The sequence below is a fragment of the Leptosomus discolor genome, chromosome 6 (assembly GCF_034619465.1).
Source record: "Leptosomus discolor isolate bLepDis1 chromosome 6, bLepDis1.hap2, whole genome shotgun sequence".
NCBI lineage: Eukaryota > Metazoa > Chordata > Aves > Leptosomiformes > Leptosomidae > Leptosomus > Leptosomus discolor.
In genome coordinates, this window is record NC_141396.1 from 17,975,312 (window position 1) to 17,993,216 (window position 17,905).

Below are 17,905 nucleotides of genomic sequence, written 5' to 3' on the forward strand. Positions count from 1 at the left end.
CTGTTGTTCAATTATTATTCACTTATGATCACATTTCTTTTAAATGTGTTATGAAGCTTTTCAGTGAAGTTGAATAAGTATGGAAATTAGAGTAGCCTGTTAGAAAAAAGTCTTACTGGTGTCATGTTCCATAGGCTAATAGCAAGGTAGCAAAAGAAGAGGACAGTGTTCAAATTGAACAAATAATCCTGTGTACACTATAGTCATGGATTTTCTTGAAATGACTGTCCCTTGCTAAAAATGTATGGATTGAATGGACAACACAAATTAAGACCTTAATACTCTTAAAGATTCTAACTTGCTTCAAGGTTTTACCATTATACGTTTTACTTAATGAATGTGTCTTCCTTCATGTCAGAGTAGAATACTACTCATAACTGATTAAGCTGATTAGCATGAATAAACATCAACAAATCCAAAGATACTGATGGTGTCTACTGTTGTATCATGGTAGAAGTCTTGAACTGTTTGTAAAAGACACAGAACGTAAGCTTAAATTTTAGAACATAATGTGTTGTTTTATATAAAAAAAAACCTTTGGAAACTTTTTATTTGACTGTAGTTTTGTTACCTCTGTTTCCTGCTGAATAGGAATTTATGTGGCAGTTTGCGCACTTAGATTTTCATGCCGAGTCTGTAATGTGCTCTTAAAGCATCCTTGAGAATGATGGCACTTGTGTGGGCTTTTTTTAAAGCACATTAAGATCTGCAGATGACTTGTAGGTAGCTGTCACTTCCACCTACGTTTTAAACCACAGCTTAAATTGTTGTTGGCTGTTCTCCCTTTTCCTTTAGGGCCCAACTCTGATAAAGATGGGATGCATCATACAGTTACTAAACACAGGGGAATAATTACATTGTACAGACATCAGAAAGCTGCTTTTGCCATCACAAGTCGTCGAGGTCCTACTCCAAAAGCTCCAAAAGCCCCAATTGTGGATCTCCCCACTGGCAGTAGTGGAAGCATTCCTACAGAACTTGATGAGGTAAATTTCAAAAACTTAGATTTGCAACTTGTACATCCACCCCTTCTGTTACTTTGAATTCACTAGTGTCGATAGCACTACAGGGATGTCCAAGATCTTTTCATAAGAGAACTGAGTTGATGTAAAAACTTGTGACACAAGCAGCATGTGCTCATTGATGAGGATGATGTTTTAAATCTTCAGAGTGTCATTAAGAAAATAGCTCATGAAATATTTTACATCTAGTACAGAACATGAATATCTCAATATAAATCCGTGCAGATAGATTTCCACAGATTTGTGCTGTGGTTGTGTCCTGTTACCCATGTTAGTGTTGGTCATCTGGATGAACAATGGATACTCTGAAGCACTAAAAATGGTATTTGAAATATGACTGGCTTTAGAATGTACATGTGACTTTCACACTTGATATGCTAAATTTGTGTTGTTACTGTTTTATTCATGTAAAATTTCAGCGTGTTTTAATAAGATCAGAGTCAGGACTGTGATTCCTAAACAGTATTGTGGATTTGGTTCTTGTTAGTGATTTTTGCCAGTTCCACTTTCTGAAGAGGGTGGGAGCAAGAGAAAGGGCTTAATAACAAATCGGATATTGCTTTCGAGAAATTTTGCTAGCATGTTGCTGTTCTCAGTGTCCCTCTATTGGCAATATCTGAGGTTCTGTAACTGCAGCCGGTTGGAAAACCTCTTGCTGTGCCTGTGTTGGCAAAAGCCAAATCCCCAAATTTATAGGATTTAAATAATCTCCTATAAAAGATTTTCATTTTTTACGTGTATATAACTTAATATACTTACGTATTAATGTAATAATATATTATATATATTAAGTCAAAAACTCAACCAGCAAATGCGTTGCAGGTAGCTATAGACACAGTCAGAATTGCATGCCTATATAACAGTGGGAGCCTCCTTGAAATAATTGTTATTCTTAAATGTATCTGTCCTCAATACCTTGTTAAATTGTTTAATTCTAGGCTCAGAAACCATATGTTGTACAGAGAAGAGGAGCTGAATTTGCCTTATCTACTATAGCTAAACATTTTGGTGCTGAAATGGCGACAGGATTGCCACATCTTTGGGATGCTATGGTTGGTTCATTAAGGAACAACGTTCACATAAATGATTTTGGTAATTACACTTCTGGTTTAAGCTGGGAGGGCTGGTAGGCTAGGGGCAGTATGTCAGTCTTAAACTAAACACTTTTTCTCTTTTTAACAGACCGAAAGTCCTTACTGGAAAAAGGAGATGCTCCTGCCCAGGAGCTAGTAAATTCTTTGCAGGTTTTTGAAACAACAGCAGCTTCAATGGATACTCAGCTACATCCTCTGGTAATCATATTCCAAAGCAGCTTTTGTATGAAGCAATTCAGTCTGTTCATTGCCACTGTTTTAAATCTTTGTTTTTAAGGCTTCTTTTTAGATAGCTTTCTAATTTTGCTAAACGGTGGTTTTACTCACTTGCTAGCCTGCCTGTTCTCCAAGTCCTGTGTGCTAGTCTTGATAAACTGAAGAAAGCATTTTTCTGTCTTCAGCAGTTATATGTTTTAAAGCTGTTTTTTCCCTGTGTCCTGTAGGATGTTAAATTCTGTATTTGTTTATGCAGGTTGTACAATGAACCACAAAAGCAAACTCCTGCCTATAATTTAGTCTCAGCCTACCCTTTTCTGGATGCCCAAACAAGATTGTGTCCAAAGTTTGAGTTACAATAATATTTATGGTATTGTGTAACGTTGAAATGAGCACCTCAGCTCTGGTTTATTCTGATTACAGATTTCCCAAACCTGGAGAACAGGCTGATAATGTGATGCCTTCTCTTTGTTATTGAAGTACAGATAAAAATGCTGTTATACTGCATTATGTGACTGACTGAAATGGGTTGACTTCTAATAGACTGACATGTAGTTTGTGTGGCCTGAGTTGAGGGGGGAAGTGTAGTAATAAAGTCTGCACAGTTCACTGCCCTGCCTGACTACTGTCTAAGAGGCTGAAGGTTGTCAGAAAGGTTCCCTGTGCAGGGAATGCAAAAATTATGGAGACCAGTTTACCCCCAAGTAGACTGGATTTGATTGATTAATTTTTTTAATTATTTATTTTTCCCCACCACTCAGTGTAACAAGACTTAACAACTTACATGCAGTAGTAGGCTCTGAACTGACTGTTTCTACTCAGGAGAGAGATCCTGGAGTTAGGCTGTTTCTGTGAAAGTATCAGCTGAAAGTAAAACACTGGTTAAAAAAAGCCAGCAGAAAGTTAAGACAGAAACAGAACAAGAAAGTCATCATTAGGCCTGCATCTGAACACAAATTTCATACTAGCCTGTCTGCAGTACTATATTTCAGAATAAATATAGTTGCACTGGAAGAGGCATGGAGAAAGGCAACAAGATGATAAAAATATATGAAAAGGCTCCCGTGCAAGGAATAAGTAGGCCAGAACTCTGTCTGGAAAGGCTATGATGGGAAAGGATGGACATAAGGAACGGCTGTAGAATTCTGAGCAGATGGAGAAGATTGATATGGAACATATGGAATTGTTTCTTATCTATTTTAATAAATACTGAATGATTTTGAGTGAAATTAGCATATGACATGGAAAGATTTTTTTCATATATATGTTTTATATATATACACATATATATAGTGTGTGGTTAATGTGTAGATTGGTTTTGGGGGTGCTAACACTGTATACAGGTTTCAAAACAAACCAAACCAAAAATCCTATAAAGTCAAAGATGGTGGAATTGGTTAATCAAAGCTAATACTTAGGGACTTCCATGCTAGGAAAAACCTGACCATCTGTTTTAAGATATCTGACACACACATTTATTTGTGCTGATGAAAAAGACATGTATGTACACAGGTACCCTTGAGAAGATGTGAATTACCTTCTGGGTCTCTGTCTGGTCACACAGAGTTAGTGAGACTCCTCATATGGATAATTCATCTGCCTGAACATGAATGAGATGAGCCTAGGACAAATTTGCTAGCTGGAAGGAATTCTTTATATATTCATATTTAAGCAATAATTCTTCTTTTTTATAAAAATTTGAGTACTTTGTACTGTATTTTTCCAGTGTGAAATAGTTCTGTAATTATCAAGGGCTTCTTTAATTTTTATTTTGACTAAAACCCTAAATATTTTGTTACTCTGAATTTCAGCTGTATTGGGGAATAATACTTGTTCAAAGTTCAGTTGTCTTTTTCTTCGGAAACAATTTTTCACTTCTAAACAATTAGATCTTGTGAAGGAGCCATTTCAAGTATTCTTTGGGAGCCAATAGTGACTTAAAAAGACTGTTTACTTCAAACTAGTTCAGTAATTTGTTTATAATTCATATTAACCCTTTTCCCCACCCTTTTCTTCTATTCAGTTGATACAGCATTTGCCTCATCTTTACATGTGCCTTCAACATCCCAGCACTGCAGTGAGACACATGGCTGCTCGTTGTGTAGGTGTTATGAGCAAAATAGCTACCATGGAAACAATGAATATCTTTCTAGAGAAAGTTCTGCCATGGTTGGGAGCAATAGATGACAACACCAAACAAGAAGGCGCAATTGAAGCACTTGCATGTATCCTTGCTTGAGTATTCAAAAATGTAGAACTTCTTTGCAGTTGCATAATTTGGGGGAACAAAACCTGTTGCCTGAAAAAATGGGAGGAGGAATGAAATAAAATGTTATGCTATTTTCCTCCTGTAGACAAGAAATAGAGGAAACTTTAATTTCCATTGCCTTTATTTTATCTATCAAATGAAGTTTTGGTGGAGATAATTCAGTTTCTCAAACCATAGAATTCACTGGGCTAAATGTAACTGGGTAGATCAGACTGACTTCCCCCTGCCCACCCCATTGCTTTGTTAGTAGAAGTCTTGTTCATCTGAATGTACTGTATTAATGACTCTTACCTACTGAGTGTGAAATCTGCTGGGTGTGTGTTGATGTCAGACAATCCTGATCTGGTAAAAACTATTTCCTTAATAACTGATCCAGGTGTAATGGAGCAGCTGGATGTTGGTATTGTTCCATACATTGTTCTTCTAGTGGTTCCAGTTCTGGGTAGAATGAGTGATCAGACAAACAGTGTACGTTTTATGGCTACTCAGTGCTTTGCAACACTAATTAGACTAATGCCTCTGGAGGTAAGCTCAAGTTGTAAGTATACTGAATGTGAGCTATTCTGTATCCATCTTTTCACCAGACACAAAGTTCAAGCTTCTGACTTACTAAACACTGAATAAGTAACTTTTTATAGGTGTTGAGTCCATATCAGATAACTGAAGGAATGTTCTTTGTAATGTAAAATGTGTAAAATCAGACCCTTTGTTAGTAATTTTCTAAATGAATGTTAAAGTAATTTTCTCTTTATAAGAAAGTCACTTCAGCTGTGTACATGAAGTGAAAGTGTACATTCATTAATTTTGTGTGCAATGCTGCTTTTGCTAGTTGTGGCTCAGAAGTCTTAGGAGTTAAACGTATGCTCTCCCTAGGTATGTGGTGTTGTGTATGTGATCAAGAGGAAGGCATAAAAAAAGCAGTACTGATTTAAAAGGAAAAAATTAAGTAGCAGTAATAGAACTAGTGTGGAGATGAGTACAGTTACTTATTCCTAGTTCTTAATATTGAAAAGCCCCACCCTACAGTTTTGGGCAAAATATTACATGTATTATGATCCAGTAGTGTTTAATCAGCACAGATTTGCTTCAGTTTTTCACTCCTACTACAACTCGCATAGCTCAGACACTTTCTAATATTGCACTTCAAGGACTACGTGGCTTCGAAGTAACTTCTTTTCACCACCAGATGGTAATAGAAGACAGTTCAGAATTTGTTTGCATGTTTCTAATGGAAAAAACAAATTGTCAATTTAATGGGTTTATGGATTTAGTATCTTTTATTATCTCAGTGTTTAATTTAGCATAATAGAACATTAGAATCTGATAACTAGCAGTCTGCCTTAAATGGAACACTTACTTCCTGTATGCTTACACTGAAATGTTGAAAGAGTTGAAAGTGAGCAAAGAAGTTAATTTCTGTCATTGAATTAAATTCTGGAGGTGGTAGATGGGGTGGATTTGATAGGGACTAGGGAAATAAATGTTTTATGGGGCAATATTTTATTAAGGAGTACTTTTTTGAGATTGAAATAACTTTACTATCAAGTTTTCACAGACAAAGTTTCACACATGCTTTGTCTGAAAAAACTTAGAGTGGTGTTTTATGGATAAGGTTTCACATTTTTAAATGGGAAGACTTTTTAGGATAGTCTTGCAGGTATTTCATAAGACAAACTCTTACAGCTTTCAGTAGTTATAGTTTAAAAAAAAGCCAAACTTTCCACTCTTTCAATTTCATGTCTCTGAAGCATGACTTACAGTTCTGTAACAAAATTAAGAGTTTATCTAGTCTTTTGTGTTTATTGCTACCATTTTATATACTGCCTAAAAAAACAAGACCTGAATTCAGCTGCTGGATAAGCGGTGGAGGTCTGAATAAGCTTGGAGTTTCTAATTGGTATTTTTTGTGTTGGTTTCTAATTGTGAGGAATTGAAAACAATAGCAGTAAATGAGTTGGGAGAACTTAGCTATGCTCGTTTTCCTCTATTTTTATTCTCAATTTCATTATTCATTCAATAAAAATGAAAATAAGACTGAGAGAAGGATTGTAAGATACGTGGTTCAACTTAATCTGTCCTGTTTTATTGGTAAGCGGTCATGCTGCAAGTTGGCCATATACTAGAACCAAGTTAACTGGCATGGTATTCACACTTCAGATGTGCTCTTTTAGAAGGGAAGGTAATTGAACAAGTAGACTGTTGTCTGTGTGTATGTGCTTAAATACCTTATTGGAGCACTTCTAACATGAACTCTGGGTTGGTTTTCCCCCTTCCTTATTAACCACATACATGATGGAATTATTTGAATAAGGGTTTTTCTTCTCAGCCAGGAGCCTTCTCTAAGTGGTTAGTAACAGGGATTTTGAAGTAAAGCTAACTAAAGATGGAGGTCATCCAGAAAACTGGGATGACAGAAGTGATGAGGGAAGATACCAGTGCATTTTGCTACTATATATTATTAGCAAGCGAGAATGTCTTGAGCATGTTTGGTCCCAAGATAGCTTCTTAGGGCTTCTGTACCTAGGAAGTACCTAGGAAGCCAAGGTCTGCTGCTACAAACTTGGAGGAGTTTTTCTTCTTCCTGATAGTTTCCAATTGCTTGAATTCATCCTGTGGATTTCAGTATCACTTTAGATCTAATTCTACTAACATCTGTAGGAAGAAAAACTTTGGATGATGGATTGTAGCTAAGGAGAGATGGGTGTCAAAGGATATGCTAGCCAGTGAGAGAAACTCTCTGATTAGTGGCAGAATAGCTCAGTCTTTGTAAAATCTTACAAGCATGACCAGGATTTCCCCTCTTCTGTGTGATTGTGTTGAGCTTTTCAGTGTGTCCTTTGGGGCAGAACCCTGGATAACTTGATCTGCATGGAAATCAAATGAGTGTAGCACTGAGTTTGGATTTATACAATTGAGAAGACTGCAGATCTGTTTGTTTAAAATGTCTAAGCTAGTGTGAGGTTTTATTATTGTCTGTGTACTGTAGCCCTTACATTGCTGCTTTAAAAACATTGTCCTAGGCTGGTATACCAGATCCACCAAACATGTCTGAAGAATTAATCCGAATGAAAGCTAAAGAACGTCACTTTCTGGAACAATTACTGGATGGAAAAAAACTGGAAAACTATAAAATTCCAGTACCAATCAAAGCAGAGCTCAGAAAATATCAGCAGGTAACAGCTTTTTTATTTTAAGAGCAGTAAGTTCCAGTTTGATACAATTTTATGGAAGGGTAGAAGTTGTTTGGGTGTTGGATTCTTTTGCTTGTGGGTTTTTTGTTTCACTTTTAGCTGTGCAGTATGTGTCTTGCTCTCTTGGGTAAGGAAGGACAAATTAAGTAATGCATGCCATTTATACTGGTTTTCTTTCAGTGATATTTTTCCCCCTCTCTGGATTCTGTCATTTTTCTCAAGGAATGGCCAATGGACTGTGCCTCGCGTAGACTGACGGTGGCAGCTCACCACTGTAAAGCCAGGCCTTGTTGTACTGTTTGGCTGCTTATGTTTCTCCCTTTATTCCCCTCTGCTTTGAGTGAGTGGGCTGTAGTGGGTGCATTTATGGTGGGGACCCAAACTCATAGTTTGGTAGTGATGGATGAAAATACAGACGTTTGAACTAGCCAAAAGCCAGTTTTTACTTACAAGGCACTCTCTCTATTTTCTGGTTTCAGGATGGAGTGAACTGGCTGGCGTTTCTCAATAAATACAAACTTCATGGAATTCTTTGTGATGACATGGGCCTAGGAAAAACTTTACAATCCATTTGCATTCTTGCAGGTGATCATTGCCTCAGGTAAGCTTAAACAAATAACAAAGACTTTAATGATAGGTTTTGTCTATGGTAGTGACTCTGGACATAGTCCTGGGCAACCAGTTGTAGGTAGCACTGCTTGACCAGGGGGATTGGACCAGTTGACCTCCAGATGTCCCTTCCAACCTCAACTATTCTGTGAAAAACTATTTTTTTTTTCAAACTTGTGTTGATATTCTTCAAGGGCTCAGGAATATGCAAGAACGAAACTGGTGGACAGTGTTCCTCTTCCCTCCTTGGTGGTGTGCCCTCCTACACTCACAGGACACTGGGTGGATGAAGTGGGCAAATTCTGCTCAAAAGAATATCTTAATCCTTTGCACTATACAGGACCTCCTACTGAGAGAGCAAGGTAATGTATTTTGTATTTGTGACTTGGGTAGAGTAAAATACCATACACAGAATTTTGCAATTCACTTTACTGTTACTATTGAAGCATAGTTTGTGGGCATGGTAAAGCTTGTGATGGTACCTTTAAAGGCTGAAATAATAACATATGTAAGGAATGCTTTAGTTATAATCTCTTTTTTTTCTTAAGATTACAACACCAGGTGAAAAGACACAATCTCATAGTGGCTTCATATGATGTTGTAAGAAATGACATTGACTTCTTCAGGTAAGAATTGGTTTGGTTTTTGAGGTTTTCAGTAGCTTAGAATTCTAAATGCTACATAAGTCTGTGTTCTTCTTTTCTAGAAATATTAAATTTAATTACTGCATTCTTGATGAAGGCCATGTAATAAAAAATGGAAAAACAAAGCTGTCAAAAGCAGTAAAACAGCTGACTGCCAATTACAGGATAATTCTTTCTGGGACACCAATCCAGGTAACTGGTTTTCTTTTTTCCAAAGGACTTGGGTAGGTAATAGAAAGCAAGAAAAAGAAGACTGCAGTCTGGTTTATTGTGCTTTTTGTCAGTCGTCTTGTTCAAAGTGTACATTGTAAAAAAAGCCTTTCATTGCTAAATGCTTGAAACGACATCTTTTTCTTTTTGTAGTATACCCATGTATAGGGGAATGAGTGTAGGATCGACAGTACTACTAATGGGGCTCAAAAGCTAGCAACGAGACTTTCTTTACCACTTGTTCTTTAAGTAGCAGGCAGGGAAGGGAAGAGAGCATTTGCTTACACCTCTAATGAAATTAGCAAGAAATTCAGGTCTGAGAACTCCAGATTTTGGGCTTTGTCCTAATGACTTGTCTGTGGAGTATCTGTCTCATCCAGGACTAAGACCGCTGGCGTCTCCTGGGTTTTGTTTTCCAGACAAATATCTTAAAGTGTGTGTACAGGTCTTCCTGTGACTTAGGTCGATGAAAGAGCCAGCAAGTTCCAGGAGCTCCAAAGTATGTTGAAGTGTTACACTTGTAGTGTTCTATAGGCAGTGTTAAATATGTGTGGAAATGCTTCTGATGACTTGTAACAATTAAATAATTTAACAAATGTTTCTTTTATGTTCAGAACAACGTCTTAGAGTTGTGGTCGTTGTTTGACTTCCTTATGCCAGGATTTTTGGGTACTGAACGCCAATTTGCAGCTCGTTACGGCAAACCAATACTGGCAAGTAGAGATGCCCGAAGCTCCAGTCGAGAACAAGAGGCTGGTAAGGATGAAACCTTATATTTTGATTTTTCTTCCTTTAAATGAGAACCGCTAGTGAGAAGAGAAGGTGCAGTCAGTTCCAACATAAGAGAATTGCGGGGTGCGGTACTGAATGTTTTGAAATTTTTTGGGTTTTAATTAGTTTGTTGCCTTCACTAGGGGTTCTTGCAATGGAAGCACTGCACCGCCAAGTTCTGCCATTCCTGCTAAGGAGAATGAAAGAGGATGTACTGCAAGATCTTCCACCCAAAATCATTCAAGATTATTACTGTATTCTCAGTCCTCTACAGGTATGCTTAAACAGTTGCTGGGAGCCTAGTTTTTTCCGCACAGTTAAGACCACAAAGGAACTACTTCTGTATTCCTGGGTCAATCTGCTGTTAGCGCTTACATCCCCTGAGACCACAGGACTAAAAAGCTTTCTAGTACCTGTTTAAAAACTAATTTCAGTCCAGTTGCAATAGGGATTTCTTTAGCTTAATTTCTGGCAGCATTCTACAAGAACAACATCTAGGCATCTGCAGATTTTTTTGAAGAATACTTTCCAAGCTGAAAGAAAATAAATTGCAAGAGATTCCATTGTTAATGTTGATGTCATGCTACATATAAAGTAGCTCTTTTGATTTATGATAATTCAGAACTTTAACTCAGTTCTAAGTTCTAAAAATGGCTGTTTATCTTAATTCTGTTGGGGAAAACATACTAATTCTTTTGCCTGGACCCTGGTCTACAGGTTCAGCTTTATGAAGATTTTGCCAAGTCTCGTGCCAAATGTGATATTGATGAAACAGTTTCTTCAATTTCACTGAATGAAGAAACTGAAAAACCAAAGCTTAAAGCTACAGGTCATGTATTTCAGGTACGGATTTCTTCAGTAACTTTTATTCTGCTAAATGTATTTCCAGGTTTAATAAAAAATGATAATTAACATAGTTAACGTACATTTATGGCCATATGATCTAAGTAAAATATTTAGATTTTGGATCAGATTGCCTGTACTGTGATGTATAGCTATTATGCTTAAATTGTTTTTTATGTCTTAAGTCATATAAAACTGTCATAAATTTTTTAATGTGTTCATCTATTTTGTGAATCTTGGATACTATTCTCAATTAAAAACTGATTACCAAAAGTGCAAAGCAAGAGGGAACTAATTTTGATCTGATCAGTTGTTACACTACAAAATTAAGATTCTAAAACATGAACAAAAAAGCTTCCTTAAGGTTAGAGCTGAATTTATGCAGTTTGATGGTATTACAGAATTGCAGGTTAAGTCTTGGCTACTTGGAAACAATAATTCTCGAAGGCTCTGCACAAATCCCAAACCCATCTACTCTACCCTGTGCTCACACGAAGATGTGGGGAAATTGTAATCTCTGCACTGTTCCTGCAACAGGAACAAAGATCATTATGCACGTAATGGTTACTGGATACAGTTTGGAATACAGGTTTTCTTAATATAAATATGGAACTTTATTTTAATGAAAATACACCCTGAAGTTCAAATTGCGGAGTGTGGCTGAGTGGGCCTGATACTTATAATCAGTTTTGTTCATCCTTTTCCTGTAACTATGATGTTGTTAACCATTTCTTTGAACTTCATTTCCTAAATAAAGGCATTGCAATACTTACGGAAGCTATGCAACCATCCAGCATTGGTGTTAACAGCACAACATCCAGAATATAAAAGAATTACAGAGCAACTTGCAGCTCATAATTCATCCCTTCGAGATATCCAACATGCACCAAAGCTGTCTGCTTTAAAACAAGTAAGTAGACTTGCACGTTGTGCCTTAGATTTCCTAAACATGTCTCTGCCGATGTTACCATTCAGAAAGTTTTGTTAAAGACTTCATCAGTATGAAAACTGATCCTAAACCACTAGTGAAGTAGCACATGAAATAGAGTACAAGACATTTTTAGGCATATGCACTATTTTTCGTGTTAATTCAAGGGGGAGGGGGAAGTGCAAGTTTGCTTCAAGGTGATGATGTTTACGTAATTTTTGCTGCCTTGTCAAAAACCTGACTTTTATTCTGTTTCTTAGTCCTGTCCCTCTTGTTACAGGAAAACTTTTCTGCTATTTATTATAGAGACTGTTAGCTTGATAAAGTTAGGTTGCATTATGTACTTATATTCTACTGTGAGTAAAGCAAAATGAAGAAAATTACTATTCTGTTGACTCAAATTTTTCATAGTTTGACAGTGAAGCCAAACTTTGTGTTATGTCACTTAAGTGACTGCTATGTACAAACTTCCTTCTGTAGCTTTATTGTTTCTCTTATTTCTACTTTTGATTCTCCATCAATGTCAATATTTGCACGAGGTCTGTTGTCATTTTGAACATACACGATAATGCTCTTTTACTTTAAGCTGCTGCTAGACTGCGGTTTGGGGAATGGTGGTTCTTCAGAAAGTGGTACAGAAGCTGTTGTGGCCCAGCACAGGGTGCTTATCTTCTGCCAACTGAAAAGCATGCTGGATATAGTGGAGCATGACCTTCTCAGACCGCAGTTACCTTCAGTTACTTACTTACGACTAGATGGCAGCATACCTGCTGGTCAGAGGCATTCCATTGTTTCACGGTAAGCGTATCGCTTCATAACCAGTATGAGGCCAACTGTAATGAACTGTATTATTTATATTCTTTTGTCAGCCTCAAAGCATAAATTCATTATTTAAGTGAAACTTACCATGCTTATCTTTTTTTGTATGCAGGTTTAATAACGACCCATCTATAGATGTTCTTTTGCTCACCACTCATGTTGGTGGATTGGGGCTTAACTTGACAGGGGCTGATACAGTAGTGTTTGTGGAACATGACTGGAACCCAATGAGAGACCTGCAAGCCATGGATCGGGCGCATCGCATTGGGCAGGTGAAAAACTTAATTTCCCATAAGTTTTTTTTGCTTTGCTGAACTCCCGTTTCTTCAAGTTTGGATAAGGTTGAGGCATATAATAAAGGTGATGCCTGGCGGTGTCCATCAAGCTTCCACTCACGCTGCTTCCTTGCAAACACGCCAGATGTTGAAGTGTGTACTTTCTTACCGTATTCCCAGCTTGCTACACCTTCTCTTCTGTACTTCCTGAGCTGCTGAGGGGAGGCCAGGGAAGAATCGCCCTTCAGTGGAGGGAGAGATGCAACTGAGACAACCAAGGAACTGAAGGGAAGCCCCCTCCAGGTTGTCCTTCTCTGGTGCCTGGACAGGGAAAGAGTGACTGCTGTTCTTGCCCTCTACAGCTGTAAAGAGCAGTGAATTCTTCACTTCCTGAGCACAGATGCAGTCGCAGGTGCCTCTGCTATATGCTGGCATAGTCTCATTCTTTTCAGTCTCCTCAGTCAGACTTACTGAGTACAGTACTGAAGGGTAACTCCAAGCCAAACTGCTTTGAGACTGTCTGTGATGAATACTAAAAGCTAATGCTTTCTTGGATACTTAAGATGATATTTTTTAGCTAAGTGTCTGCTTTTTTTTTCCTTTAGAAACGTGTTGTTAATGTATATCGCCTGATAACCAGGGGAACTCTGGAGGAGAAGATAATGGGTCTCCAAAAGTTCAAAATGAGCATTGCAAACACAGTGATTAGCCAAGAAAACACAAGCCTACAGAGCATGGGAACAGAACAGCTTCTTGATCTGTTCACTCTTGACAAGGTAAAGAGCCATTTTTACAAATACCTACCAAAAATACAGTAAGCTTAGGGAAAAGCCTTGCTTTGAAATGTAAAATGTAATCACACAAACACCTGAAGTTGAATGATGAATAGTAGACAGCTCTCTGAAAAACAGGAGGAAGTGATATTTCTGCAAAAGAATCCTCAAACTCAAAGAATCTAGTATATTCTGAAAACATTAGTCTGTACACTAATTGATTTTTTTTTGTGAAGGATGGAAAAACTGAAAAAGCAGATACCTCTACCTCTTCTGGGAAAGCATCTATGAAATCAGTACTCGAAAACCTTGGAGAACTATGGGATCAAGAACAGTATGACACTGAATACAGTCTTGAGAACTTTATGCATTCATTAAAGTAACCATCATATATTCATAATACAACTGCTGCTAGTTCACGTGTTTTTCTGCTGATATTCAGCAAACTTCAAAGCATATATAGTGAACCTTTAGCTTAATTGTAAATAGACTTATTGAAAGAAGAATCTTCAAAAGACTGGCACTGAGTAGTGCCACCTGTTTCACTGGGGAGTTACTCTGTCTTAAACGTTTGCACTGTATAAAAGAACTTTAAATGTAAACATTGTGAGGTGGTTTGAATTTTACTTGTTCTGAACAGCTGCAAATTCTTACTTGGTAGAAGAATAAAGCAAAGCAAGTTTTTACATATGTTAACAAGCGTTACTTCTGTTTGAAGTTAAGTCCACCATTATTTCTTTCTGTATCTATAATAGTTTTGTACAGTTGTTTGAGTACTTCAGGTTGTTCAGTGTACATGTTTCTTTTAAACACAACTTGCTTTTATGCTGTATTAAACGATTTTGAACTTAAACTTTTATTCAGATCATTTCAGGACTTATATCACCAGAGGCAAAGCCTAGGAGCCTTGAAAGTATTGAATAATTAAAGGGCTCAAAGTATGTGCACCCACCTTCATATACTGAGTATAAATATATTATGCTCTTCAGTCTTTTGACACCATCTTGAGAGAACAGCTGACTTGAACTTTTTAATGCAATGAGCTATATTAAATACAGGTAATGGCCTATTTGAGGCCATGTTTGCATCCTATTAGCAGGGGTGTACTTTTTTAATTTATCTATAAGGCTAGAATATAGCCACTTTGAGAGATGCATGTATTCAGTATGTTTCAATCCTATATATTTTTTGTAACTAAAAGAAGAAATTAAATATACAGACATTTTCCAGAAGTAGATTTTACACTGTCGAGGATTCTAAAATCCATGCTAAGGTGACTGTTTACTAAACTGATGCATGATTTAAAGCTTCTTAAAGGAATAGGGAGGACTTTTTTTCTTTAGGAGAAAATACACATAGAAATATCTACGTTCAGTTTGAGGGAATTGAATAGTTGAAATTGTGTAACAAAGATAGTAAAGGACTTTAATAGCAATGAGTGAGAATAATACGGCTGTATGTTACACAGCTTTTTATAAAAGGGAGGCAGTAGTAAAAGTGTGTTTCTAGATGTGCATATGTACCAGTACATGCACTTTTTATAAATATTAAATTATAGATAACTTACAGCAGTTGTCTGAATACATAGAATATATGTATAAATATAAAGCCTAAGGTTTGTAGCTTGCTGTGTGCTTAAGCATCAGAGCTTAAAAACCACCAGAGACCTCAACTATGTAAAATAAGATTGTTTTAAAACAATATATATTAAATCAAGACTGTTCTGCAGCATTGGAGATGAATTAATGTCACATTTCAGTAGTTATGAACTGCCATATTGTAACTAAATTAGCATTCCATGAAAATAAACAAAACTGGGAATATATAACTTGTATGTTGTATATGTCCATGTTTAGGTTTTTTTCTGTAGAAAAGGCTTTTTCACTGTAGCTGACCAGGTAAAAAAACTAATGCTTTTGGAAATTACAGCTTTACTAGTGTTGGTCCATTTCTACCTTCATTTCTATTGTGCTTTCAACTGATAATCTAAGCAAGGGGGAGAAACAATGTGGGGCTTGGTGTTCTGTGTGCAGACCACTTACAATGCTGGAATACTGGGTACTTGAAGATAACGTGGTGCGGTATCTGGTGATAGGGCCCAGAAATAACAGAATTTGAATAAAGAAACCTCTTATTTAGTTTTAAAACAATGCATACGTTTGTCTTCAAGAGTTTTATTAGTTACAGTGTTAGGAAACTGGCTGCTGTTGGGAAGGAAATACACAGCAAAGGACTGCTTTAAACTTATTTATCTCATTGAGGTTGCTACGCAACCGTAATGCTCTTAGTGATTGTTTTCTTGGATATGGCTTCAAAAAGACTCCTGCACCTGGAGAAGGGAGGGGAACAGGACCTAGAATAATTGTTTCAAGATTATTGCATGTGTCGACTGATCTTAGTGTTCTGTGAATTAATGCTTTCAAAGCAGGAACACTGCACTAACTGTATTAAAAAAAAACTAAAAAAAAAAAAAAAAACAACCAACCCCCAAAAAAACCCCACTTTTAGTTGTTACCTTAAATATTTAACTAAGAGCTTTTCTGTGCTTTCCATGCTAGCAGACCGTTCACCATGATGTGGCTTGTTGGTGCAGCGTTCTCAGTGCTCGAATGGGATTTGCTCACAGTGAAACTCAAGCATGAAATACGCTCTCGGAATGCCTCTAACTGCATTTGACCTGTTTAATGGGTGTTCAGCTGGACCGGACCAGGATCTGGGCTGAAATAGAAAAGTGGCTTATTTCTACGCTGAAATAAAGACTTCAAAGATTGTGCAGAGATGTCAGGTTCTCAGCACCAGCTGTTTTGCTCTACAGGTGCCCCTGCTGAGGGGTATTACTTGTATGAAGATAAAGCCTGAACCTTGAATTGACTGCACGCTTAGTCACTGCAGGCCCCAAAATCCATGACCCATGAGCAGAGCCACACACACCCAAGCCTTGATGCATTGTGTGTAATTTGCACTGAATTACGAGTCTATTGCCATTATTTAATGGTGTCAAAAGAACACCAATAGTCACCAAAGCCAGCCCTCCAAATTAATGATGTAGTCCCACATTCAAAGCTTGCTGATTTGTGAAAATTAAGTACCCTGGACTGGTGACTGCATTCTGGGCTGGAAGAACTGCTTTGAAACAATTGTGTGCATAATGGTGCTTCTCAACCAAACTTTAAGACCGCTTGAAATTCTGCTTGAACTAGATGGAAAACGATCTTCTGCCAACATGCATAAACATGCCTTCTGAAACATCTGTCGCACTTGCACTAAGAACTCAGTCTGACAGGTCTCTCTCTCCATGCATGTCACCTTTAGAATGCTTTTAAGCAGGAAGCTGCTTTCTCTCTGCAAATGTAGTTATGGTAATTGCAGTTTGGTTTGGTTTTCATCCTGCTCCTTAATGCTTTTGGAGGTTTTTTTTCCAAGCTTGCTGAAATCAAAATTACACTGAAGATCCAAGGTATGCATGCTCACAATTTATAGTTTCATTCAAATTAGTTCAAGTTTAGTTTTTTGCTTTAGTCCTTTGTACTAGACGCCCATTATTTCAAGAAAGATGGTATTTTACCTTAAAATTACCAGATTTGAAGATAAATGCTTACACTTACCGTTAGTGGTATCCCCAACGTTACTGGCGTCCCATGGTTCTACAGGTTACTAAGGCAATGAGCACATCTTTCTAATTAATTCAAGCAGAAGTAGGGCAACTTCAGCCAAGTTAGGAGCTGTGGAAAACTTCCAAGATGAGAACATATTCACATATATAAGATTTTATTAACTTACTTACAAATGGCAAATAGTGTAGTGTTAAATAGAGCTTTGGCACAGGGCAAGCTTTAAATCTTTTAAGGGCCACAGCAATACCTGTTTTGTGGCTGGTGATAAGCTGCTTTGTAATCAAAAGCTTGGGAGATGCTTTTTTTTTTTACTTTAAGCCAAGCAGGGAGATGCTTTATAGTAAAAATTAATTCACCTTTAAATCCCATTTAAGTGAGTTACTTCAAGGGCAGCTCTCTGACTATGAGCATTCTTACAGAGATGATTATTCACCTGAATTCTTTCAGTGTCCTAGTGGAAGACATGACCTTTGAATTTGTCAGAAACCTTATTGGTTGGTTCCTTATCTTCTGGCGGCTTCACTAGTTCTTCAGTGTTCTCCTGTACAGCAGGTTTGGAGGTATGTGTTCAGTTTCACAATTTATTTTTAAGGCTAACTCACTCTTCAGGAATTAAGCTTTAGTTCC

General features: G+C 37.3%; 1 protein-coding gene across 3 annotated transcripts in view; it reads left to right on the plus strand.

Annotated features, from left to right (window-relative positions):
- Window positions 1–15,818, plus strand: part of BTAF1 (B-TFIID TATA-box binding protein associated factor 1) — a 53,088-nt gene extending 37,270 nt beyond the window's left edge. For all 3 annotated transcript variants that reach the window (XM_086467446.1, XM_086467447.1, XM_086467448.1), the window contains 18 exons: window positions 796–986; window positions 1,961–2,114; window positions 2,205–2,314; window positions 4,356–4,557; window positions 4,978–5,126; window positions 7,622–7,774; window positions 8,272–8,393; window positions 8,596–8,763; window positions 8,950–9,027; window positions 9,108–9,237; window positions 9,870–10,011; window positions 10,170–10,300; window positions 10,744–10,869; window positions 11,627–11,779; window positions 12,384–12,595; window positions 12,729–12,888; window positions 13,497–13,667; window positions 13,901–15,818. In XM_086467446.1, the coding sequence (XP_086323572.1) occupies window positions 796–986; window positions 1,961–2,114; window positions 2,205–2,314; window positions 4,356–4,557; window positions 4,978–5,126; window positions 7,622–7,774; window positions 8,272–8,393; window positions 8,596–8,763; window positions 8,950–9,027; window positions 9,108–9,237; window positions 9,870–10,011; window positions 10,170–10,300; window positions 10,744–10,869; window positions 11,627–11,779; window positions 12,384–12,595; window positions 12,729–12,888; window positions 13,497–13,667; window positions 13,901–14,047 (2,699 nt within the window). In that variant the 3' untranslated portion in view covers window positions 14,048–15,818. The remainder of the gene's footprint in view (window positions 1–795; window positions 987–1,960; window positions 2,115–2,204; window positions 2,315–4,355; window positions 4,558–4,977; window positions 5,127–7,621; window positions 7,775–8,271; window positions 8,394–8,595; window positions 8,764–8,949; window positions 9,028–9,107; window positions 9,238–9,869; window positions 10,012–10,169; window positions 10,301–10,743; window positions 10,870–11,626; window positions 11,780–12,383; window positions 12,596–12,728; window positions 12,889–13,496; window positions 13,668–13,900) is intronic.
- The last annotated feature ends 2,087 nt before the right edge of the window (window positions 15,819–17,905 follow it).